Source organism: Aspergillus tubingensis (assembly GCF_013340325.1).
Source record: "Aspergillus tubingensis WU-2223L DNA, scaffold_3, whole genome shotgun sequence".
Classification (NCBI taxonomy): Eukaryota; Fungi; Ascomycota; class Eurotiomycetes; order Eurotiales; family Aspergillaceae; genus Aspergillus; species Aspergillus tubingensis.
Window position 1 is genome coordinate 3,880,338 of NW_023336277.1, and position 25,546 is coordinate 3,905,883.

General features: G+C 49.9%; 4 protein-coding genes across 4 annotated transcripts; 2 read left to right on the forward strand and 2 right to left on the reverse strand.

The window, feature by feature from the left end:
* Positions 1-722: 722 nt before the first annotated feature.
* Positions 723-1,512, forward strand: AtWU_02426 (uncharacterized protein; the record flags this gene model as incomplete). The annotated part of the gene is made up of 2 exons (XM_035497540.1): positions 723-921; positions 1,007-1,512. 2 exons carry the CDS (start codon positions 723-725, stop codon positions 1,510-1,512), a joined length of 705 nt encoding a protein of 234 aa, XP_035353433.1.
* A 179-nt stretch (positions 1,513-1,691) lies between these two features.
* Positions 1,692-2,529, reverse strand: AtWU_02427 (uracil phosphoribosyltransferase; the record flags this gene model as incomplete). The annotated part of the gene is made up of 3 exons (XM_035497541.1): positions 1,692-2,098; positions 2,188-2,287; positions 2,353-2,529. 3 exons carry the CDS (start codon positions 2,527-2,529, stop codon positions 1,692-1,694), a joined length of 684 nt encoding a protein of 227 aa, XP_035353434.1.
* A 1,263-nt stretch (positions 2,530-3,792) lies between these two features.
* Positions 3,793-6,481, reverse strand: AtWU_02428 (C2H2-type zinc finger protein; the record flags this gene model as incomplete). The annotated part of the gene is made up of 4 exons (XM_035497542.1): positions 3,793-3,934; positions 3,990-4,984; positions 5,035-6,191; positions 6,346-6,481. The coding sequence occupies 4 exons, from the start codon at positions 6,479-6,481 to the stop codon at positions 3,793-3,795; spliced, it is 2,430 nt and encodes an 809-aa protein (XP_035353435.1).
* A 14,281-nt stretch (positions 6,482-20,762) lies between these two features.
* Positions 20,763-24,839, forward strand: AtWU_02429 (putative cell division control protein Cdc25; the record flags this gene model as incomplete). Its single annotated transcript, XM_035497543.1, has 4 exons — positions 20,763-23,954; positions 24,018-24,234; positions 24,307-24,574; positions 24,812-24,839. 4 exons carry the CDS (start codon positions 20,763-20,765, stop codon positions 24,837-24,839), a joined length of 3,705 nt encoding a protein of 1,234 aa, XP_035353436.1.
* Between the last annotated feature and the right edge of the window lie 707 nt (positions 24,840-25,546).

Below are 25,546 nucleotides of genomic sequence, written 5' to 3' on the forward strand. Positions count from 1 at the left end.
CATTCGGAGTTATATTATAATTTCTTTTCACGACAGTCTTTGGCGACTAGACTTGGTTCGGTCGCTCTCTGCTACGAGCGTTGCTTGCATTGCATTGCAGCAGCCACCATCACTTTTGGCTGTGCTGCAGTTTACTTTTCGCTTCTTCACTTCACCTTTGGTGAGGTATGCATTACTTTTCGACCTTTGCATTCATACCATACCCCATGTATAGACCGGGTGCTTTTTACCTTTCACCTTTACCTACTTCTACTGACGCTTCTTGTACGTGTACATGATACCTTGATTTGTGCCATTGAGGCTATTGTTTGATGATGTATTTACTATTACACTACCTTACTACTACTACTTACACTTATACTTACTACTTAACTGATCATGAATCTGAATTCTATTCATTCACTTCAACTGTTGATTTTGATTCGGCCTTTGTTGGCCGATCCGGGTAGTACGAGTGCGACGACCAATGATGATACCGCGCAGACAGACAAAGAATACGAACTGACTGCAGATTACTGTCTCTCCATTCTTTATCTCATATCTCAGTGAATGACCTTCCCTGTGCAGAAAAGTGGGTTCCCTTGATCGAAGATCTACCACATTTACATCCTCATCACGTCTACACCCACAACACCATCACCACCACTATCACTCCCCTCTACAATCCCAACAAATCTAACCCCGACCTCAGAACCATCCCACCAACATCATCAAAAATCAAAATGTCCAACACCACAACCACAACCACAACCACCTCCCCCATAAACCCTCCTACCACCGCCACCACCAATAACAACAACAACCCGCACAACATCCCCCCCTACACCCCCATGACCTCCCTCTCCCACGAACTCGGCATCCTCTTCGGCTTTCTCGCCGCCTGTTTCGTCGTAATGGGCGTGTATGTATTCTTCTGGAGAGGTATGCCTATCCCCTTCCCCATACTTATCCCATACACATCCACACTCATCTAACAACCACCACCCATGGGGAATGGGAAATATAGCCGCCGAATTCCGCGAAGAACGCGCACAAACCCTCCGCCGCCAGATGCTTCTCACACGGGGGATTCATCACGGACGGGGTGGGATTGGGGAGAAGTTCATCTCTCATCATCATGGACATGGACATGGACATGTGCATGATGGGCGGTGTTTGGATGGTAGTACTGGCTTACATCAGAGGAATATCACGCCGGAGAATTCTGCGTCTGCTGGGAGTGGGACTATGTATAAGGGATTCGAGAATGAGAATGAGATCGGGGTGGCGTTGACTACGGGGATGGATGTGGGTATTGTTGCGTCGCCGAGTTTGGGGCCGATGACTCCGACTTCGGTTTCTGCTTCTGGTGCTGGGAGGGAGATTCCGGTGGGTGGGTTGAATGTGGGGATGGGGAGTAGGATGAATGTTAATCAGGGTACTGCTACTGGTGCTGGTGTTGGTGCTGGTAGGGATGAGGTGGAGTATGGGGTTGAGATGGATGTATTGGGGTTTTTGCAGAGGGGACGGTGATTTCATTTTATCAACCAAGTGGTTGGTAAGATCATTTCATGTCTATTCATCTCGTCTACCTATTCTGCTGCTAGCTAGCTAGCTATCTATCCATCTCTTTCACTACATGCCATACCATACCCTAAGCAAGTAAGTAGACTAGTCTTGCTCAACACGTAGTATACTATACTGCATGCAACCTACTTCCCCATCGCAACAAACAACCGATCCCCAATATCCCCCAACCCCGGCACAATCATCCCGCGCTCATCACACCTAGCATCCACGGCCCCAGTCCACACCTCGACGCCCTCCGGCCAAGTGCCTGCAGCGCGAAGCACACCCGCCTCCGAACCCAACACACTCAACATGACGACTCTCTGCACGCCCCATTCACGAAGTAACTGAATCGCCGCTTCAGCGGTGGCACCCGTTGCAATAACCGGATCAAGGAGAATGGCTGTGGCCGCGGCGGCGGTGTTAGTACTGGAACTGTCGGGCTGAAAGGGCAGGTTGTTGTAGTATTCGACGGGTTGGAGGGTGAGACGTTCGCGGAAGAGACCGAGGTGGTAGATTGGGACGGAGGTGGGGAGGAGGTTGTTCATCGCTGATTATTTCCATTATTAGTCTTGTAAATAATTAGGTATTGGGTGACCGAATTGGTCGGTGAGAGAGTATGGGGCAGGTGTGGAATACCCTCTATCATGCCCAATCCGGACCGGAGAATAGGCACCAAGGCAATGTCCGAAGGATCAATGTCGTGAGTGACGTATTCGGTGCCTAACGGGGTGGTATCCTGTCCAGATAAATCAGTCAGTAAAAATATACATTGAGGATTGTTTAGTTGACGAGTGAACCTACCATTCCTGCTTTCTTCACCTTCCATCCTGCTGCAAATGCCTCCACGCCCAAGATAGTCGCTATCTCGTGCACCAGACTGCGGGTCTCGCGGGTCGAGGTGGATGCGGACCGGAGCTGTGAGAGCTTGGCTTGGAGGAGGGGATGGGACGAAACGTGGACGTTGGAAGGGAGGGCCATGATTGATTCAGTTGGGCGATAGTAAAGTAAGTGAGTGATAAGGTGAGGGGAAGAGGAAGGAAGAATCAGGAGCTAACTATGGATGGAGTACTTGTACTTGTACTTGTAGGGTCAGGAACGGGCATCACTGCTTGCTGCAGAAGCAAAGAAGAGGGGTAAGCACCAAGTCACCTGCTCCGGTCCAGTGATCTCCCAAATTCCAGTCTCTGCAACTTCCATGGATTTCATTCCTCTTCATCTTCTTTCAGTTCACTTCATTCCCCGCGATTGTCGGCCTCCTTTCTTTCCTGATAAGCACCCGCGAACCAGATCCCCCACCGATCCACCGTGCTGGTTGACCCACTCTTTCACCTCGTCGATAAAGCCAACTCCAGCTAACCAGCTAACCAGCCAAGTCCAGCCATTTAGCCAGCTCAACAATCTACAATACTGAACAGCAAAGACCCCGCCAACAAGTTATATTTTCTGCGCAAATTACTATGGTACAGAGAACTACTGATAAGGTCAAGCAAAGCATGTGCAATTAAACAAATCAAATCAAGAAGGCCAAAATCAAAGCAGTTGAAAGCAGATCAAATCAGAGCGGAGAACATCAACGGCGGGGACACATAAACACATCACTATATCAAACGATTTAACGCAATACATTAAGTGGTCACGAACAAAGTAATAGATCAAAAGGTGGAACGAATGACTTGAAGCAGAAGAATGTATATAACGGACAAAGGTATCAAAGATGGCCTAGGGTAACCCCATGGCAATTGACCAAACACGCTGATGCGCACATGTAGAACGGAGGCACTAATGATTAGGGCGTAGAAGAGCGTATAAGAAGAAGGCAATGAAAACAACAACTCCACCGAGTGCTAGGACGAACACACAGGACCAGCCGGGTGTCGAGATGTTGCCTTGGGAAAACAACCCACAAAAACAAGAAAATGACCACACCGGACTCCCGTGAGCTCTTGCGAAACCATAACGCAATGAAAGACGTCGCAGAAAACAATAAAGCAATTAACTGTGAGCCAGGGAACGCCAGCAAGCAGCATAATGCGGCAGTTCAGATCATAGCATTCCCCAAGGAATCCTGCCGCCACTTGCTCGCCGTTCCCGACCCAATCCGAGATCCACCAGCGACCCAAATCAGATGTAAACCAATGCCCGCGTAAGGAATGAATGTAACGATAATGAAGATGAACTTAGTCGAAGATGTAGATGACCATAGTCATGCTGCCGATCTGTCGAGTGGAGATGTTGCTCGCACTAGTACGCGGTGCCAACGCTGGCAAGCGTCTTCGTCGGCATTGGGTGAATAGGTTGGTCCTTGGCAACGCGCAACGAATCTTCGTAGCCGACCAAGGCCTGGGAATGAAGTTTGAATGACTCGCCCATGAGCTTCGTAATTCTGTTACATGTTAGCAAACAATATCTCAGCGTCAGCATAGCTGGAATCAACTTACCCCCAAACTACCACGCCGTCTAGGATGTTACCCCATACACGGGCCACGGTGGAGCTGAGTTTTCCAAAAGCATCGACGGCGTCATCATCAAACAGATTCCGCACCTTATTGTAGATGGCCATCTCAGCCTCCGATGCGGGCTCTTCGTCATGTTCCAGGCGATAGAGCCAGAGACTGAGAATGACCATCAAATCCAAGCCGCAGAGAGGATGCTCGACGCTCCAGTTGGTTGCAGATGTCTTGGCGACCCAGTTGATGCCCTGAACGGCGGCGATCTCGATGCACTCAAAGCACGATTGGATCACCTTGTTCATCTCCTGAGACCGCTTGACCTTCTCGCGAGCGACCGTCATCGCAGCAGCGACCTCGTAAGATGAGTGGTAGCGCAGGGCCTCCTGGATGGACTTGAGATCAACTTCAAGGCGAGCGCGGGTGTTGCGGTAGACGGCCATCGAGTTGAAGATCAAGGGGTGGCCCTTTTGAGGGGTGCTGAGAGGCACCACAATCGTTTCCGGCTCGCACACTTCAAGCGAACTCTCCCACGTCTCCAGCGCCAAGCGAAGCTTGTATTCGGTCACCACGTCCTGGAGGGCCTCGAAGCTCCTCTTATGGTTCCAAACTTGCAGGAAGAGCGCGTTGATCAGCACGCGAGTGGCGAAAGCACTGTAGCGCGTCTGCTCGCCCTGGAAAAGGCAGTCGTGCGCTTCACGAACAGTAAGCGGCGTGGAGGACGCCAAGCTGCGGCGCCACGCCTCGTCGTCCGTCACATCCAGGTTCCACATGGATTCCGAGGAAGGCAGCTCCAAGTTGTCAAACTCGTCAAAGCTCATCGCTGGGGTGTGGTTAAAGGTCAGCGTGAGCATGCCGAAGAAGATGTAAACGGCGTAGTACGTCCGGCGACACGACTCGTCCTCGATCCACTCCTCGCGGGTCGGCTGAGCACCCTCGCGCGCTTCGGTCCGGAGCTTCAGTTGATAGCGGTTTCCGGCAACCATCTACATTTATCAGCATCATTCAAATAGTACAATAAAGGGAATGCGCTTACATTGGCCAGAAGACTCTTGATGGAACAGGTCCATTCGAGGCCCTTGGGATCACCGCTCCAGCTCTCGAAAATCATGTTCAGCAGGGTGCTTTGCATGGCCCAGAGAGGGCACTTGCGCGAGTCAAAGTTGTCCTTATGTTGCAAGAATTGGTTGACCAGCATCTTGGACCCCACGTGGAGCATGAAGGCATGTTGCCGCTCGAAGGTGTACAGAGCACCAATAGACAGGACCGCGAGTAGCAATGGCGGTGAAACAGCGGTGGGCTTGAAAGACTCTTGGTGCAAGAACGGCAGGTGAGGGTGGTACAGATTGAAGTACGTGGAGAGATACTTGTTGAGAGATGCGGTCGGAGGCAGCTGGAAGGTCTCAGGGAGCACATTGAGAGAATCCACATTGTGCAGACGTTCAACAACCATGTTTCGCTCGATCTCGTTGGCAATCTGCGGGGCCTTGGGCAGCGTCAGGGCTTGGCTAGGACCGGGCGACCGGCGGTAGTTCACTGGACTGACGGGACCGGTCATCGAGGGATACGGCGAAAGCGCATTCGGCGTTGAGTTTCCAGACATGGGCAGCGAGTTCACCAGGGAGTGCAGCGAGGGAGCAAGCGCATCACCCACAGCGCCGTGTCGGTCCATAACCGAGGGCAGCGTATGCGATTCCGAGCCACTGTCTTGAGACACGAATGGCGATCCCATCGTGTGCTTCGTGTCCGCAGGGGAAACCAAGGTGTCCCAAGGCATCTGCGGCAAGGTCGCGTTGCCCGACATGTACGACACAGGAGGCTCTAATAAAGGACCGCGTCCAGGGGAAAAGGAGCGATCCGATTCAGCACGTTCATTGGCTTGACCAGTAGCGGCAGCTGCGGCCTTATGTTGGAAATCTGTCATCAACATGGCTGCAGTTTCAAGATCAACCATACCATCACTGCTGGCCTCTATTTGTTCGAGAGTAGCAGGATCAATTGTGATCGAGGGCTTGGAAGGGGCGGGTGCGGGGGAAGTCTTTTGGACACCCGCGCCACCACGTCGCCGGCCCTCGGAAACTAGCGGTATCCCACCGTCCTTTGCGTGAACGGTACGGTCATGACGAAGGAGTAAATCACGACGGACGAAAGTACTCCGGCACTTCAGACACTTGAACGGCCTCTCCTTGGTATCTATGAAGCAACGACGGTTAGTATTGTGCCCTAAAGACTAAACGACGCGAAACACACAGCCGTAGCACAGTAACTAGCCTGTCTGCAAAGACAGTACACCTAGCCCCGCGCACAGGAAAAGAAGACCATATAGAAAAGAGACCACTCTACTTACGCGAACGTTCGTGTCTGCTGCGATGTTCGCTTCTGCTAAAGGCGCGATTACAAAATTGGCACTTGTATTTCTTCTCTGGGGCTGATGTCTTCTTGGCTGGCGAGTTGGTCGCCTGGGGAGGTGCAGTGGGAGCCATTGCTGAGAATACTGCAGCGAATATACAACCACGGCTGAATCCTAGTAGAACAGCGACAAGATCGAAGACTGCGCTATCGTCCCTTTCGTGATTTCACACCGGTTCTGTAGGCGGGTAGACGACAGGAATTCGGTTTGGTGCCTGATCATTCCTTGTGTGGGGGAATACTGGAGGGCAGTGTTGGAATTGGAAGAAGGGGGGTGTCCAGCCACAGGCGGACTAGGAGGGGAGAATAGTGTGATAGCGTGTGGTTGTAATAGTGGTGGTGGTGATTGTGTGGTGGAGGCAGTCTTTAATAAGAAGCCGGGGAGGGGAAGTACCAAAGGATGGGAAAGACAGAACGGGAAAAGACAAACAAGAGGGAAAAGGAAAAGAAAAGAGAAAAAAGGAAGAGAGCAAGATGTTGAATGCTGACCCAGGAAAGAAGAGGAGAGAGAAAGAGGAGGAGGGGGAAGAAGGAAGGAGGAAGACGTTTGAGAGAAGAGGGAAGAGGGAGGAGGAGGAAAGGAAGAGAAAAAGAATGGGTAAGAGGAGGGGGGGGGGGATGTTGAATGGATGAGGAGAAAGTAGTTTGTGAGTCGCGGGAGAGAGAGTCTGGGAAAAAAAGGCCTGGTCGAAAGGAAGGGAGCGAGGGGGGGGGGAAGGGAAAGACTGCGCAAAGAGGGAAAAGTGGTGTGGGTGTAGAGAGAAGCGCGCCAGGACGTGGGCACAAGCCGATGGGCGATTCGGGCGATCGCTGGATCGCGACAGTGAGGCGGTCGTGTCCAGCGGCGGTGTTGGCGATTTGGGCGACGAGCGGCGCAGCGACAACAGGGAAGTGGGAGGCGGGAAAGAGGGGCTCCCTCGGCGGGACTGACGGAGGGGGAAAACAAGCGAACAGGCCAGTCCCCGGATTCGAACACGCACTGGGGCCCATAATGCCACTGTCTTCATTCCCCGACAGCCAATGGATGTGCCCGTTGCCCATTCTGACTAACGGCGTGCCCGGGCTAAACGGAACCTGGTTAGGACACGTCCACCTTTCCTTCGGTGACCCATATTTCGAAAAGAGACAAAAAAGTTCAAGGAAATAAGCAAAAATGAAAATGAAAATGCAACAAAATTCAAAACAAAAATGGATCTAACTGCAAAATGATGAATAATAATATAATAGAAATTAAATAAAATAAATAAAAAAAGTTATACAAACTAGACTATCTACACAGCTAAAAGAACAGACAACAAAACAAAGCAGTAGCCCAGCCCACCGCAGCCCACATGGACCGTACAGTAGTAAGTAGACTTCCAACCCGTCAACCCGGTTCAGCCGGGGGGCCTCCTTCGACTGGCTGAAATCGACCGTTTGTTAGAGGTCTTGGGTTGATGTGAGGGAGAATCTTATCCACTCTCCATTTTCCATTTTGCACCCACCATTACTGCTACTGGAAAAGGCAAAAATGGAAAATGTGAGAAGAAAAAAAAAAAATGAAAAATAAAATAAAATAAAATCGAAAAGAAACACAATGATCTCAATATCCGAGAAAATAATCCGAGCAGAAGAAAAAGAAAATTTACTCTTCATATGCACAACATTGGGCAGCATCCTACATGTTTCCCCTGGTGAGTTATCGCGACTCAAGATGTGATCTGGACAGATTTGGATCATGGTTATCATGATGATTAGTTTTGTTGTTGGTGGGTTGGCTACAAAGTACACCGTAGTTAGTCGTCACATCTTGGGAACATTATACGTCCCCTCTCTTACACAGCGCACAGTCGATACTCTCATGATCAAATACCCCCTGCTAGGGTTAACCCACTCGGATAATGCTCCTATCCCTGTTTGGTGATGGCGCCCCTCGCTCACCTTTCAGCGGTCGAGTGCAGGACCCTAGAAGGATAATAATGGGCCAGCAGAGCTTCTACGGTGTATTCCTGCGACCTGCCTAACTGACCACACAAAAGCCATGCCGGAGCTGGATGGCAGGCTCGACTTTCTACTTTTACTCACTCCCACTTCCCATCGATATTATTTCATAGTGGGGTTTTGGGGTGGAATGAGGACTCCATACGGCATGGTATGTAACTTTGTTCAGTGGGTACAAGTGGTAGCTCGATGGGTACAATGCAGTGAGGAGGACACTGGACAAGACTTCAGGTTGTCTTAGTAACCTCGAGGCGGACATGACTAGCACCGAGGGACTGAATGAGGTTCGGATTACCTGCTGTAAACTACCTCAAACGTATCGGGTGCAAGTAAGATGAGTAAAAGCCAAAAAGTCATCCCTCTTGCCCATCCCTATGTGACAGCGCAGAAATCGCAAACTTGGTACAGTCGGCTGCGGGGCCGTCTAGAAGACAGGTAGAGACTGTCATTGACCATTGTCAGTAGACAAAGGTCAGGGCACAGCATTAGACTACAATTTCAGTCGATGTATCTTGGTCATTGCATGGAAATGGTCCACAGTAATTAGAGGCAAAGAGAGTGCTCGGTAGATGAGAAGAAGAAGGGGATAAAAGGAACAGGCTTGAATAGGTTAGACTGGTTTTGCAGATTGAATTGAGAATCCATCGCAGACACGCACTTTCACTCGTTCCCTTCCTCTTTCTTCTTGTCTCTCACAAACTCCTGTCCAGCCAACAGATTAGTGCCCCCCCCCTCCCCTCCGTCCCCTCTTTTTTTCCTACAAAATTATTTTTCTTTTCGCCCCTCGTCAGCCCCCCCTTGCCCCTCCGGCAGGGATCCAGCACCGTCAAAATGCCACGGAGACGCACCGCCATCATGATTCGTGTATTGGCTCCCTTCATTTCCACCACGGAATCTCTTCACACCCCAAATCAAGTGGTCGATTCGTCCAAACCGGGCTCCCATTCCTCACGCTGATCGTACCTACGTACTCATCTCATCCTTCAATAATCCGCATAACTATCTTCAACCATCATTATCATCCCTTTTTTTATTCCTTTTTTTTTCTTCTTCTAGATCATCTCATGTTACCCCATTTGTATTCTATCCCGCCACCCACTTCCTTACCCCTCTAACCCCTCTAACCTCCCCCTCCTTTCCTCCCCTCTTTGTGAAGTCTAACCCTTCCTTAACCCCTCTTTGGTAAATCGGCTCACTGGGATCACCGCCGGTAATCCCTACTTATGTCGTAGATAACCCACTAGTTATTTGATAATCGGCCACCCGCCGCAAGGCTGGTCATGACTTCATTTCCATGCGATCCAATTTGTGTGAGTGGGATTGCCCGTCTAACTCCGACTAGAACTAGCCCCGGTGGATCTTCAAATCGAGCGCTGCCGTTGTTCCAGACCCCCTCTCACCTCCGTTCCCCTTCTTCCGTCCGTCACAATGACGAGTGTTGGTTCATTTGAACGTCTACAAAGTACAAATATAGAATGGTTCGCGAGCGCATTTCGCGAACCACTTCCGCGAACACAAGAGCTTCGCGCGGCATCCTGAATTTAATCCTTCACGTTGCCAAGTCAGTTGAAGCCAGATAGAAGACGGGGGATGAATCGTGCTTGGCTGGTAAAAGCCACCCGTCATCACGCAGCAATAGGAGAATATTGCTGACGATGTGATGTCTCTCAGTTTGACAGATCATCGCCCAGTCTATCGGTAGCCTAAAGAATACACCCCAACATCCCTAAATTTCTGGCAAGCCTCTTGGCCTTCATTGGATGTCCCCTGGACCAAATAGGTAAAGAAAAGAAGAAAAGGAAAAATAAGAAAAAGGAAAAAGAACTATGTTGACAGAAAAAGCTAATCGTGCTATGCACTGCGAACGCCAGAATGACTTTGGGTCCAAGGTGGTCAGAGGTTCAAACATGGCGCATGGTTTGCCTCCCACTTCAGCTCAGGGTCAGCTGCTCCAGCGGCCGCCAACACGACAGCCAGCGTCAGCAGGTGAAGGAAATCAAGGGTCAGAAACAACAACCCTCCGTAAGGTGATGGACGCTGTTTCGTTTCCAATTCTGCTTGCTCGCTTGCCAAACTCCATTTCCCCTCCTTCCCCCACCTTCAACTTAGTACTTTGGAAGCAATCCAGTGGATTCGGCCACCGAGCGTGTGGGCGGGCTACATCAGGTGTCCTTGTTCGTGGAACACCAAACACTACCGAGTCGCTCCATCCTGGGCGCTAAATGGATAATGCAAAAGCTTGAGACAGCAGACAGAAGTCATGTTCTGGAGCGATCCAACTTGGGAGCTTGGGAAGATGCAGGACTGCATCATCCCCAAACACTATTGTTTCTGTTTTTGGCAGTTTGGCATCCAAGCCGAAGATGCATCAACCTAAGACCGACTACCTAGTCCCAAGTGCATAAGTGGCATGGGGAATCCGGCCCTTCGACAGAGAGAGTTAGTCTGAAGCCAGAGGTACCCTAGGGCAGATTACTTGTGGCTGCCTGCACGCTCGCAGTCGCGCCTAACCAGCCTCACTCGGAGACGCGCCCTCGTTCCGCGTCTCCGTCGAATAAGTAAACGATCCACCTTGAGGAGGGGGAATGACTACATACGTAAGTAGACAAGTAACTAGTTAGCTATCTACACGGTGCAAGTACTGTGTACAAATGTGTCACAGTCAGATGACGGTGGACGATAGTTCCGAGCCTGTCCTTGGCCCCTTGGTTCGACCACCACAGACAATCCCAGACTTGGTTCTGAATCTATGATGCGGGATGGGGGATTCGACTATGAGTTAGAATAGTCTCAGATACATGTGTTTCATACTGAACCACAGAAATTATGAAGCCTATTTTCATCCTCGATCTCAGCACAGTATCATCATAATCATCATCGTCAACATCATCATCACCACCACCACAAAGGTTCCCGTAAAATCCCGGCACGCGAGTGGGGCATCACTGGGTGGGCCTCAAGGAAACCCCACCAGACACGGTTAGTTACTAGGGAAACGCACATGATCATGAGGGGAGCACAAAAGTACCCCAGGAGGATCGCATACATCCGATAGTTATCCAGAACATTGAATCAGTTTAATTTATCTTTCCACCGCCACGACCGAGGGGGTGGTGCTTTGAGCTCTCACTGCCTGCGGATCATCTGGGCGCATTGTATCGACTATCGAGTTACCGAGAAGCGCCCTTCCAACATGCCCCTAGGATCAATCCGGTCACGATCGCTATCCACCAAATGCATGTCACTAACTACAGAACGAAAAACACTGGGATAGTCTGACTGCTATCATGCTAACCATCGATTGCGATAAGCCAGACAGACAGTCACTTCCATCATCCCATGATAAACAGCCCTAGAGGCATCAGCAATTCTGCGTCTCCACCCAGAGGGATCCGTCCAGATGCAGGCCCCAGAATCCTAATCAGCATTAGTGCCTGAGCAACCCATTCTTACGTACTCCAGGTTCACCGCTTTCATCTGCCAGGAGCTCGGCCTGCAGGAATAAAGCGGTGAGTCGGGGCGCTTACGCTTTTGAGAAGGTCGGAAAAGGATGGACAACAGAAAGGTCAAATCCAGACACTCGGCCTGCTCTCACACGTCCAGCCGCCCGAATTTCTACCTCCTCGGCTTGAGGTCGAACCCTGGCAAATTCGATTCGTTCACTATCTCTTCCTGGGTGCTTGATCCACTTTCCGAGCCATGCAGCGGTCCGACCCAGTCAACGCCTCAACTTGTCCTGTATCTCATGGAAGGATGTTATGAGCTTGCAGGTTCAGGAACGACGCGAGATGTTGACGACGACCTGCCAGTTGGTCGAAAGGGTGTCGATAACTTGGGAACAAGTCGCTTGGGGTTTCATCTATCAGGCAATATCGAGCACCTGCGTACGGACCATGCATCGATTTCCTAGACCGGCGCACGGGGTCAAGAGAGGGGGGCAATAGTGCAAAACTCCCGTACATACCGATCCTCCCAACCATGATCGATCATTTCCGATCCAGGCTCGCTTTTCTCCGGCGGGAGCGTGTCCTCCATACCTTTGGTGATTCGGTGGGCTTAGAGTCCAATCTCTTGGATATCATCACTCGATTTTTCCCACGCGTTTTGGAACACAAAAAAAGGGGCTAAACCTCAAAAACCAGTCTCGAAAAGCGAAGAAACCCCCTTCTAGCTTTCCCATTTGGCTCTTTGCCCTGCAGCTACCCGTTCTATTTCCTCCTTTGCACCAAAGATGCAGTCGATCAGCTTCGTCGCGAAGGGTCGATCGCCGGATTCCACAACCATGGCTAATGAATCTTCAATTGAATTCCCACAGGGCGTCTACGATCCAGTCAGGCGCGTTCAACTCCACCAGGTACCGTTGCAGGAAATCAGGAACCTCTTCCCCGAAACCCCGGCCCTTACACTAGCAAGCGTCGGCAGCCATCCCAGGCTAGGAAGTGGAAGAAAAAGTCTACTTATCTCGGCTGGCGCTCATCGTCCCGACAACTTTGGGACTTTGGCGGTTTGCATCGACCCTGGTCGGCGGCGCCCGTGATCCGTCCATCCGTCACGTAATTAGGCAGTAGTGCTCCGTACTAAGTGCCCCTCCATCTCCGAACGGTCTGGAATATCCTAGGCGGGCATCCCTGGAGTCGGTGAAGGATGTCAACCATCACCGTCTCGGTGCCGTTGGGGATTGATCTTGATCCCCGTGGAAGGATTTCTTGACCGCTTCTAGATACCATCAGGTTGGGCATCGCTTTTCTACACATGGCATTGAAAATATGGTCTGCTGTCATGAGGGGTCCCACAACTTCTTGGATGAACAACAAGTTTCCAAAGCATACGGTGTCAAAGCAGAAGACACGGGTCCAAGACAAAGAAAATTTTTGAAAGAGCAGATTCTCGATAATGAAAGTGACCCACTCAATGATGAACCCGCTCTTTCCAGCTGATAAGCTGCTCCATCTGTGGGTTGGTACTCCGGAATTCCGTCTGACAAGTTTTCCATCTATTTTTTTTCTTTTTCCTTTCCTTTTTTTTCAATTTTTCTATCTTTCCCCTCCACCGCAGCGCTCCGCTTTTCTTTTCCTGGTTTGTGCGTTGTGCGATGCCCTCCCCTAACCCTAGACCTAACTTCAGCAGTTCCACTGACATCGGCAGTTACTTTAGCCTAGTGGCAATAGCAGCGATGGAGCCCGCCGAATACGGTAGTTCGTTTCGCGTCGCGCCATCAACAAAGTGATGTATGCATTGTAGAAGCCTGGTTCGGCTTGATTCTCGACGGATGGTGTCGTAGTCCAGGATTTTGTATGACATGTAGTACATCCAATCAGCTAAACCATGGAAAGCTATCTGTCAGTCGGGTTCGTGGTCGAGATATCGGTTGGTTCCATGGTTCGCTCCCGTCGGTTCCTGGTGATATACAGATACTACGTCACGGAGTCCGGATTCTGCTCCGTGGTTTATCGGAGGCTTGTTAGTGGTGTGGTAGGGAACTTATGAATACTGGAGTCTGACTGAGTATTGTCGGGACTATGTGATGTGACGCGTTGTCACAGTATATTAGATACATCCCTGGATGCTGAAATATATATTGCGGTAGCGAGTATATCCCACGGGACGTAGTTTCTATGGAGGCTACTGTAGTATACACATGGTTCAACTAATCGATTTTGTTGTTTCTCCTATTGATGATCACTACAGAGTGCTAGTGGTAAAATAGATTATTCTCCCCCATCTACTATGACAGAAGACATCCTTTGTAGAAATGCCTGATCGAAGAAACCGAACACATAGTACCAACCCTATCGCCGGCATCTATACATGTCATTAGGATACTACAATCTCCCATATCAACATGCGCTCTAGACCCTACATCTACCACTAGTATCTATTATCCACTCCCAGCCAAACAAACAGGATGCTCTTTACGATATGAGCTACCCTCCCACCCAAGCAAACAAAGTACTACGACCTCTTCGATCAACAATCTACTAAAATACAAAGTAAAACCCAATCTCAAAATAAGTCAAAGAAACGAACCGCTTCCCGGACTTGACTCTCTAAGTGAATACCGCAGGATCCAGAAAAGTCATCGGGAATAATTATCTACATAAACGATAGCACAAGTCTAGAACACCACCACCCAATTGCTGAATAACCAATCAATTGAACTGGAATGCACAACACCCATCGCCAGCCAATGTATACCTATACAGCTATCGCTACTTACAAACCTCTTCTCATCCTCCTCAAAACCAAACAAATATCCGTACTAATTATAAAAGTGAAAGAAAAATCTAGAAGTCCCTAATCCATAAAAATCAGTCAATCCTCTTAAAATAACTCCGTCCCACCCACCACCAGAAAACCAAAAGAAAAAGAAAAGAAAAGAAAAGAATCCATCGAATCCCTCGAAAAACCTTCTCGAAGCACTCCACCCACCCACACCACACCATCCATCGATTTCGCAATCAAATCGGATCCTTCGCCCACATCATCCTACCAACCGGATGTTTGGGAATCAAGGAAAAACAGTGGTTCTTGAGAAACATAGTGAATGCAAGAAAAAGGGGGAAACGGGGGTACGTAAAACTAACTTTCAAGCTGAGACTAACTAGTACGTGGACAAGTGAGTTGGGATTGGTTGAGGAATGAATGGGTGCGCGGAAAACGGGATGTTGATCAGCTACTACTAATCTTTCTAGTTAGTTAGCAAGCTAAGTTTTTATTTATTTTCTTTCGCGGTTCTGTTCAGTTATCAGCTATCTACGTGAGTGTTGCCACCGATCTGGGGGATTGGTTCGATTTACTTTGTAGGATGTAGTAGTATGCTTTGTTGAGTTAGTTCAATTGAGGAGGATGGAGGAGTGGATGGGTGTGGATGATGGGCTAGACTTGAGCGTTTGGGGAGATGGCAGTGTTGGTGGTGGTGGGTATCGGAGTGCCCGGGTATAACTCACTAACTAACCATCTACCTGAGATTTAAGGAACTTGTTTGCACTACCCTATGGAATATGTTTAAGGAAAAGTCGCCGGAACCTGGGTTCCTGCTTGCTCTGCTCATTTCCGTGTATTCCGTAGTTCTAATTCTAGTTCTGTTCAAGTAGACTAGTGTCGGACTCGGGATCTAGGCAGGGATGAATATGTTTCATTCTAGATTACGAAGTACTCTGCTTACTACCTGACTATTGTTGTGAATGTGTGAAGTATTATCCCTTGATGCTCTGGAGAGGGGTATGATAATCACTTGCTAAGAGTAGTGTCTGTAGTAGTAGATTGACAATATGTAGTATTGTGAGGGGGATCATCTCTTCTCTAATCTCCCACCTCCCCTCCTCCCCTAGTTACGGTGCCCTTGCTGATTTACCCCTCGTGATGATCAGAGGAGCAATGTATTGTTATTAGACATTAAATGTAAATTGAGAAGCAAGGTGTTAAGACATTGTCAGTGACTAGTTGGTGTTTGTCTTTAAGCTTATTAATTCTTGTTTTGCAGATTGTGTAGTTATCTTGTTGTAGTGGCCCATGTGCTATTATTTCTTAACACTACTTTATACAATCTACAGAACTGACTGTAGAGTACGAGCATTGATAATTATTAGAGTCAATCATGCTAGATGCTCGTGTATGTCTATGTCTACCAAGCACTGCCCAGTATCTACTCTATATGTATACTCAGCCTACAATGCCCCTATACCATCGTCGCATCCACGAATAACCCCTATATACTATCAATTCTACTTACCAAATCACAAAGTGGTCTTCAACACGAGTCGAGTCTAACATGAATCTCGTATACATGCCCCCATCCCACCCTCTCCCATCCCCATATATGTCACCACCTCACCATCCAACGTCAGCCCATCCCTACACCACCCATCCCTATCCCTATTCCTAGGCCCCATCTCTTCTACACCCAAAACCATCCGACCCCGACACAACAACCCCCGCAAATACCCAGCTCGTGCATAATCTAAACCGCAAGCCCTCCGTAAGCTGACACACCACGCCCAATATCCATACCTCGGCAGACCCTCCCCAGGACCGAGGAATATCATACCACAGTCACCACCACCACCACCTCCTCCTTCCTTCATTCACATGCTTCCACCCCATCCCCCCCATCTACCCACACAATGCAATAGAACATCAAGTCCAACGTTCTAGAATGCCCAAAGATGACGAATCCACCCATCCACCTACCCGTCTACCCGCTCCCTCCCGATAGCCAACTAGTTAGTGACTATGTGGTATAAACCCCGATATATCTCCGACGACAGACTGTTAACCTAGTCTGGAAGGTACATACATAGATTGGTATCAGTTTGAAACGGCCTAAATGCAGTAGTCTGGGGGTATACCCAATAGAGGCAGAGGAATAGTATGATTAGCTACGTGGTAGGTTACGGTCCGTCTGACGGGTTTGATGGCACGTGGGTGAGGGTGAGGGTTATATGCTTAGTTTTGGGGATTAGGTTGGGCTTGAGCTTGAGCTAGTGGTGAAGAAAGGTAAGATGTAAGATAATTGGTACTGGTGATGGTGTGGTAGGTAATGAGCAGCGTGGCTGCAGGATATGGCCGAGTATGTGCGAGATTGGGGCTGGCTTGATTGTTGCTGTTGGTTAACTGCGTATCTGCGTAGGGGGCTGTATTCGGAGTTAGTTCCTGTTGGGGCTAGAGGGTGATGGTTGGTATTGGGGTAATGGTGTTACGTTTGCTTGGCCATATGAATGCTTGGAGGATCGAGGAGTGTGCTTTTGTATTGCTTGTGATATGATGTTGATGTATCGATGTCCCAGGCATGTGATGGATGAGAGATAGTAGTTTATATATTGATGTAATATGCAGAGCTATTATAAAGAGGCTATGTATGAGTGAACGTAGATTGTCTCGAAGGTTCGGAGGATATTAGGGTATGGGTGAGATGAATTGCTGGATAGATGTGGCTACATTGCTATTCAAGCTGCAAAGATAGTGATAGATTATTGGACACCTTTACTTTGATTACGATATTTCCGGTGGTTCCTCAGAATTTATCATAGCTGTTATGTTGGGCTTTTGCTTGAATGGCATTGTGTCATATGTAGACGTTCAAACAAACTTGCATTGGATGTGCCTCGCTTGCCTGTAACATATAGTGTCGGTTATCATATAAGAATTCTCAGCTAAGAATAGATATTGCAAAAAGCATCCAAGGAGATTGCACATGTACAGGTACATAGCGCTGTTTGTGCTCATACATGTGTTGTAGTGGTCTTCGGCAACCAATGGCTTAATATGGAAAAAAATGAGAACTTCATTAAATGATATGAACATTGATTGCCCCCTATTATTCTATCATTGAAGGTCGCTCCTTGGGAACACCGTTGTATCTCTCAGCAGACTCACTGCTAGCCCAAGTCTACAACAATCGGAACCAAAACACACCACGCAGTGCAGACAACCTACCAGTAAGCTCAGTAAGCCCAAGACTGGCATTTCTGCAGACAACCGCACCCCCTGCAAGACAGCTCCATGGCCGCAGATCCTCCTGCACGCTGATATACAACCCTAGTCATTTCAATTCTGACTGGACCTAATCAACTGGTGTGCGCGGTTATTGGCATAACCTCAGTATGCCTCGTAGCAGTTAGTCTGAACTCCTCCGAGCGTAAAGCCAATGATGAACGATGATCCAGTCACGGACAGAACATCGTTTTGAGTTTCTTGCAGGTCTAGTAGGAAGCTACTGTCAGAGGTAAACAGGCTGATCGACGTATAACATTGGAGGCCTGCGTCCGTTAGCTCTCGAGTCATTTGACTTTCGGACGCTAGGTGTCTAAGCGTTATGCTGAGTCTCTAGAGATATGATGGGTCAATTGACTCAAAGTACCGTGTCGCTTCCTGTAAGTATGTCTCCATGACTAGCCAGTCAGTGGTACGGAAGTGTATCCGAAGGCAACTGCCTGCTAACCAGATACCATACACATCATCCAAGTGGATGCCAAGGCAGAAGTGTCAATGCGAGAATAGCAAAAAGAAGAGTGCAGTAATACTTATCAGGTATCACACCCGTTATCTATATCCCTGTGGCTTTGCTGGACACAGACCTCAAGCCCTGCATTTCCGCGGCGGTGGGTGAACAGGGGTTGGTTGGTTGGTTGGTTCATCGAACAGTGCGAGCATATTGATAGAATGACAGGTATCTCTGCTATAGAGATAGACAATAGATAGCATACACGGGAAGTTGTCGTTTTATTCGTCTCATAACGTCGTATATTGGTCCTAATATTGCTAGTCAAGCTTATGATCGCCAATGGTCTCAGCAAGCCATGACCGTTACAGATGCACTTGCAGCGCGACGCGAGTCAAGATACGTCCCCACCCGAAAACGGGGAAACGAAGACACTAATTAGATACTAGTAACATATGAGAGAGAGCCTGGAAGTTCAAAAGTCTCTGATAGGTACTAAAAACGAGAGAGTGGGCTGGGGGATGGATAAGAAGGTTAATACCACGGTTTACCGGGACTGTGCTTCCCATCGTCTCTGGAGCGGAATTGGCAGCCGTGCGGGTTGGAAGTGTGGATTCGTTGAGAAGACGCGGTTTGAGCTCTCCCCTTCTTCTTCTTCTTCTCCCCGATACCGAAAACTCATGAATTATTGACTCGCGGAGGAAAGCATCTCTACTAAACTAATTACTGGTGTGGTGGCTGGAATTATTCAGAAATTAAAACGCTTCATAAAATCCAATGATCAGCTAATATATCACACACTCCCTCTTTGCTTCACCCCTGGCCCAGCCAATCTGTGACGGCAAGTTTTTGGTTTGGATCGAGTTACTACTTACGGGTCACGGCCAAGTCCACCGTGCAATCCAGACAGACATCTTAAGTAATTAGGTTGGATAACCCCAAAGAGCCCCATTAGGGTCTCGGAATGCGCACGTACTCGCGATGTGCTGCCAATGATGGATCTGGATGGTACGGAGCGCGTCGACGACATCCATGGTTCGGGGAAAGATGTTACCCAGTTACCTAGGGCCGTCTTCCAATCGTAGGGATCGAGTCGGATGGAGTACATGGAGTACGGGTGCCATCCGAAGCCTCAGAAGGCTCGTGCTGTTGCTGTGCTTTGGCTTTCCCGTCGGTAAGAAGCGGTAATCTGGCATACGCGCTGGTATTTATTCCTTCACGGTGTGTTTCTGTTTGTTTATCCTATATTAACTGGTTTTGAGTGCGAGATTTTTATTTGTTTGACTTGATTTTTCTGATTTTTCTCGCAGTCAAGGTAAGACACGAGGGCTAGGTCACTGTGTAGTGAGGCTAATGATAGGCTAAGACTGCTCTAGATTGATTGTTGGGTGGCGACGAGATAAAAAAAGAAAAGAGAGAAAGAGGAAGAAACTGCACATGCAAGTCGGACGGGAGCTTGACCACTGACGAGGTCTTTGTACCTAGTTTAGAGAGGAGGCTTTTGAAGAATAATGGGGAGAATAATATGTGCGTTGGACTATTGTGTGAACTGTGGCAGGGTGCAGGAGTGAGTATCAGCATGCATAGTATTCTGCATACATACAATGAAGAGACGGGTGAGGAGTCAAGATCCAATAGTGGGCTAAGAGATTCTAGAGTCAGTCAGTCAGTCAGTCAGTCAGTCAGTCAGTCAGTCAGTCAGTCAGTCAGTCAGTCAGTCAGTAATAGTAATAGTAATGATAGAGAACAAGTAAAGTTGACAAGAATAATAATACTCAAGTCCGGACAGTATCTGGTAACGGGCTGGTATGGTACGGGGCGGTATTGTCACTCCACTTGGACTGACTTGGGATTCCCGACCGCCAGCCAGAAACCAATAATGCCAATCTGCCCACCTCCCCCAAAGGCAATCGTCGGAACCTCCCTAAATCTCCCTCTCTCTCTCCTGGCGATTGCTGTCGCTTCGACTCTCCTTTTCTTTTGCTGCTCCTTTCTTTTTCTCTTCGTCGATGTCAGGTTGAACTCCCCTTGGGATTTTCGTGTCGAAGATAGATGGTGTTCTGACCTCAGATCTGACACCGTTACTTACTTACTACTTACCCCCCCCCCCTAACTCCAAGACCCCAAGTGTGTCTTAGTATCCCACTCACCTGCCACTTTCTGCCCCCCCGTATCTCACTCATCCTCTTCCCTGCCACCACCACCACCACCATTACCGCCGCTATCTGTCTATCACTTCCGCAGCCAATTTTGTAACCGCCTCGACTCTCTCCCCCGTTTACCACCGCTCCGCCTCGCTCTCTCGTCTTCGGTTACTTCCTCCTAGTCATGAACAACGCCTTTCGTTGAGCTCCTCCAGCCATCCGTTGCGGGGACGTTAGTGTGCCGATCTTCGTTTCCCTTTTGTTCGGACTATCAACCTGTTGTGATACCCGATGTTTGATTCCCGCGTGGCAGAGCCATTGGCCGTTGATACCGGATCTGCGCTGGCGACTAAGACCAACACCTATACGGCCGCTTTCGAGTACCCCGACGAACAAGTCACCACCCCCACCACTGGCACGCGGAGCCGTGCGAACAGTCTATCCTACCAACAATCCTCCCTCACCGCCGACCAATCGCCCACTCGGCGTATCTCCTCAATGAAGCTCACCACCGATGGGCGCTATACGCCCAGCCCCGAACCGCCTCCGGCGCTGTTCGTGCGGGCCATGTATGACTACGATGCCGATGATCACACCAGTCTCAGCTTCCGCCGGGGCGACATTATACAGGTATTGAACCAGCTCGAGACCGGTTGGTGGGACGGTGTCATCGACAATAGTGTGCGGGGCTGGTTCCCCAGTAACTACTGCACTGTGATAACAGACCTGGATGAGCTTGAAGACCAAGCGCCGCAGACCCATGAGAATGAGGAAGTTAGTGCGGAGTCAGGCATTGGCGAGGAGTACGAGGAGGAGCAAGATGCTGATGAGGTTGACTCGGCGGGCAATCCGCGCGACTCGCAGCCTATTTTGCCCATCGAGGGCGTGGTGGCTCCCAAGGAGCAGGAAGAGGCAGCCTTCTGGATTCCACAGGCGACACCTGATGGCCGTCTCTTCTATTTCAACACCCTAACCGGCTACAGCACCATGGAGCTTCCGTTCGAAAACCCCGCTGCCAACGAGACTGGCCCTTATGACCGCAACAACTTCCTCGTGCCCGACCAAACGCGACCCCCACCGGAGTTGATGGCTCGTGGGTTCGAACGGGATGAAGATGATTACGACGGCTCAGCTTCGGAAGCGGAGGGCGAGTCCTTGATGCTTACATCTCGCGATTCCATGTCTCGGAGACGCCAGTCCTACTTGGATGGGGTTTCTCCCGCGACGTCCATGGATTCGCTGCACCCACCATCTGCGACAAAGTCCATCAACGACGGAAAAAGCTCGCATCAGTCCCTCCTGACTTCGCACAAGTTCTATGATTCTGCTACGAGCAGTAACAACTCCGTCTCCGATCATATCCACAGGCCTTCGATCTCCTCCGAAGTTCCGTCGCATTTCGTTGACGACGGGTTTTCTGTTCAGTTGACCTGGCCTCTGCTTGTTGACAACATGCGCCATGCCGTTGAGGTCTACCGGCAAACGCTGTTGAACGGCGACCGTTCTGAGTATGTGAGGAAAGCGGAAGATATCTCCGACCATCTGCGCATGCTGTTGGCGGCTGGCTCAGACACCACCGACAATCATTCCGGAAATCCATCAGTGATCTCCACCAATAAGGCGCTGTATCCCCACTTCAGGGATATGATGTCAAAGTTTTCGAAGCTCGTGCTCTCGTCCCACATTGCGGCCGCCGATTGGCCAGGACCGGATTCCATCAATAAATGCCTGCAAGAGGCAGATGGTGTGATGCAGGGCGTCTACGGCTACGTCGAGGTTGCAAGACAACAGCGTGGCGAGACCATCCATCGAATCGTTCCTGGATTCGTCGTGGGCAGCTATTCGGGTGGCTGCTGGCAGAATAACGGCGTCTCTCTGAGTGACTCGGGCCCGACCTCCTTTTTGGATCACGACGCAAATGATTCGCGGGCGGAGCCATCAGTGACCCTGGACGCGGCCCTCATAGACCACATCGATGTTCTCAGAAGATCCTTTGTTGGCAGCATCCGTCGGCTGGAAGAGCGACTAACACTCAACCAGAAGAAGATTGTTACCATTAGAGAGCACGAGGAGATTGCCAATGCTGTTTCACTTGCTGCGATCAAGGTCGTTGAGCAGTTTCGCCCGTGGATGTCTGCGGTTGAATCTATCAACCTAGCACCATTGGGGACAAGCTTCCAGAATCCACAGCTGGTTGATTTCAGCTTGCAAAAGCAGAGAACCTACGATGCCATTGCAGATTTCGTCCTCAGCTGTCAAGCCGTTGCGGCACCACTGGGCGATGAATGGGCGGAACTGCGCGGCGACTCGCTTGAAGATCGATTGAATGCCGTGCGTGGCGTTCACCGGCAGCTCGAGAACTATGTTTCTCAAATTGGCTTCTCCCTTTCACTGCTCCTCGAACAGGTGCCCGAGCCTTCTGCTTTCCGCGCGGAAAGTCGCCTGGGTGGGGAGAATGCGGGGCTAAAGGCCATTCACAGCAGGTCAGAGTCCCAAGCTGGAGTCGCCACCGAGTCCATCGGTATTCCCTCTTCTTACTCGGTTGAAGGCGCGTCAGAGAAGGTGCGACGCAACATGGACAAGGCGCAGCGATTCTTTGGACAGGCCCCTCCGGCTGCAATCCCACGGGAGCCTGCAATGCGAGAACCGGTCCGCGAGCCGGAAGAAACGCCCTGGTTCTTGAAAACAGATCACGAAGGTGAAGTGTTTTACGATACGAAGAATGACAACCTGAACTTGAAATGTGGAACACTGGCAGGCTTAGTGGAACAATTGACTCGCCATGACAAGCTTGATGCTTCCTTCAACAACACCTTCCTCTTGACCTACCGCTCATTCACATCTGCAGAGGAACTCTTCGCGATGGTTACCGAACGATTCAATATCCAACCCCCGCCCGGTCTCAACAACGACGAGATGCAAATGTGGATCGATAGAAAGCAGAAACCCATTCGTTTCCGCGTGGTTAATATCCTGAAGAGTTGGTTCGAGAATTTTTGGATGGAACCCAATGATGAACCGCACATGGCGCTCCTTCAACATGTTCATGCGTTTACCAAGGATTCTATCGCTACTACGAAGACTCCCGGATCACCGCAGCTGCTGGCCGTCATAGAACAACGCCTTCGGGGACAAGACAACACCGTCAAGCGTCTCGTTCCCACGCAGGCTACTGCCGCACCAACGCCGATCATTCCGAAGAACATGAAAAAGCTGAAGTTTCTGGATATTGACGCTACAGAGTTCGCCCGACAGCTCACTATTATTGAATCCCGTCTCTACTCGAAGATTCGGCCGACGGAGTGCTTGAACAAGACCTGGCAGAAGAAAGTCGGCCCTGACGAACCGGAGCCTGCTTCGAACGTGAAGGCACTGATTCTTCATTCCAACCAGTTGACGAACTGGGTCGCGGAGATGATTCTCAATCAATCGGACGTTAAGAAGCGTGTAGTTGTCATCAAACACTTCGTTAACGTCGCAGATGTACGTGCCATTCCTTTGCCCCCTCTTGTTCCTCTACTAAGGGTAGATGCTGATGCTTACTAGAAATGCCGCGCTCTAAACAATTACTCCACACTGACATCGATCATCTCTGCACTTGGAACGGCTCCTATTCATCGACTGGGACGCACATGGGCTCAGGTCAGCGGGCGCACGTCCACCGTTCTCGAACAGATGCGCCGACTCATGGCCAGCACGAAGAACTTTGGTGAATATCGGGAGACTCTGCATCTGGCTAATCCGCCTTGTATCCCCTTCTTTGGTATGCACTCGTTGCGGGCCCCTGACCCTTGTAGGTATTATGCTATTGTTCGAGACTAACAGAGCTGCTTAGGTGTCTACTTGACGGATCTGACCTTCATTGAAGATGGTATTCCGTCTCTCACTCCGTCGGAGCTGATCAATTTCAACAAGCGCGCCAAAACCGCAGAAGTCATCCGCGATATTCAACAGTACCAGAACGTCCCATACCTTCTTCAGCCTGTCCCTGAATTGCAGGACTACATCCTTAGCAACCTGCAGAATGCAGGCGATGTGCACGACATGTACGATCGGAGTTTGGAAGTTGAACCCAGAGAGCGGGAAGACGAAAAAATTGCGAGGTATGCCAAAACCAGTAGAGACATGAGCGCCTTGACTCTCGCGAGCATGGTAGTGTCGACGCGCTGATCAGGTCGCTTGTTCTGCTTTTTTCTATCCCTATCCCCCTCCCTCTCCTGTTCCTGTCGTCCAGTGGTTGATCTCCCTAGGCGACACGGTCATTTGTCAAGAAATATTGAGCTCTGGAAGACGTCTTGATGCTTGAGTGAAGACTAACCTACTATCTCCCCCATACGTAGACTGTTGTCGGAATCGGGTTTCCTGTAGTGCTCGCCTCGCCTCGATTCTCGCTTCTCCGCCGGGGCTCCTTATCATCACCCCGGTCGACCTGCTATTCACTCGGCCAGATACCGAACGACCACCTATCACAATGCTTGAACGACGTCCGATGGCGCGATCGCAATTCACTCCAGCTACGCCATGCAACTTTATTTCTCAGGGGGCTGGTCCCACGAGCCGCCAAATCCATGATCCGAACCTCCCTTCCGACGGGTTTCTCCCTTATCTCTCTGTCTGCCCCACCTGGCCAATTATGCAATTCGCCTGGACACTATGCGACATTCCCACTCTAATTCTTGGCTTCGCCTGGACGATCGCCATCTCCCTGATCGACTACTGTGGCAGCCGTTGCACAAGGAGCTCGGGCAAACCCTTCTGTCACCTTGAGTCCGAAATAAGTTCCTGGACATCCTGTCACTTTCAGCGCTCGTCATCAGTCCAGTGGACATCTTATTCTTTTCCTTAAAGGAATGGTGCCCAAGAATGGCCCATTAGACTAAAGAAAAGCAGCGCAGGATCTCTATCAGTGCTGGCATAAACATGCAGGGATGTCTACAGCGACTCCTACGATATCGGCCTAGACTCCTGGTCAACCTCTTCCCCGTCGTTCCTTTTTCATCATTTCCTTTGATAGCCGGACACCATTTCCGCTCTATTTATTCCCGACCAACTCCAATCTCGTATCGATACGACTG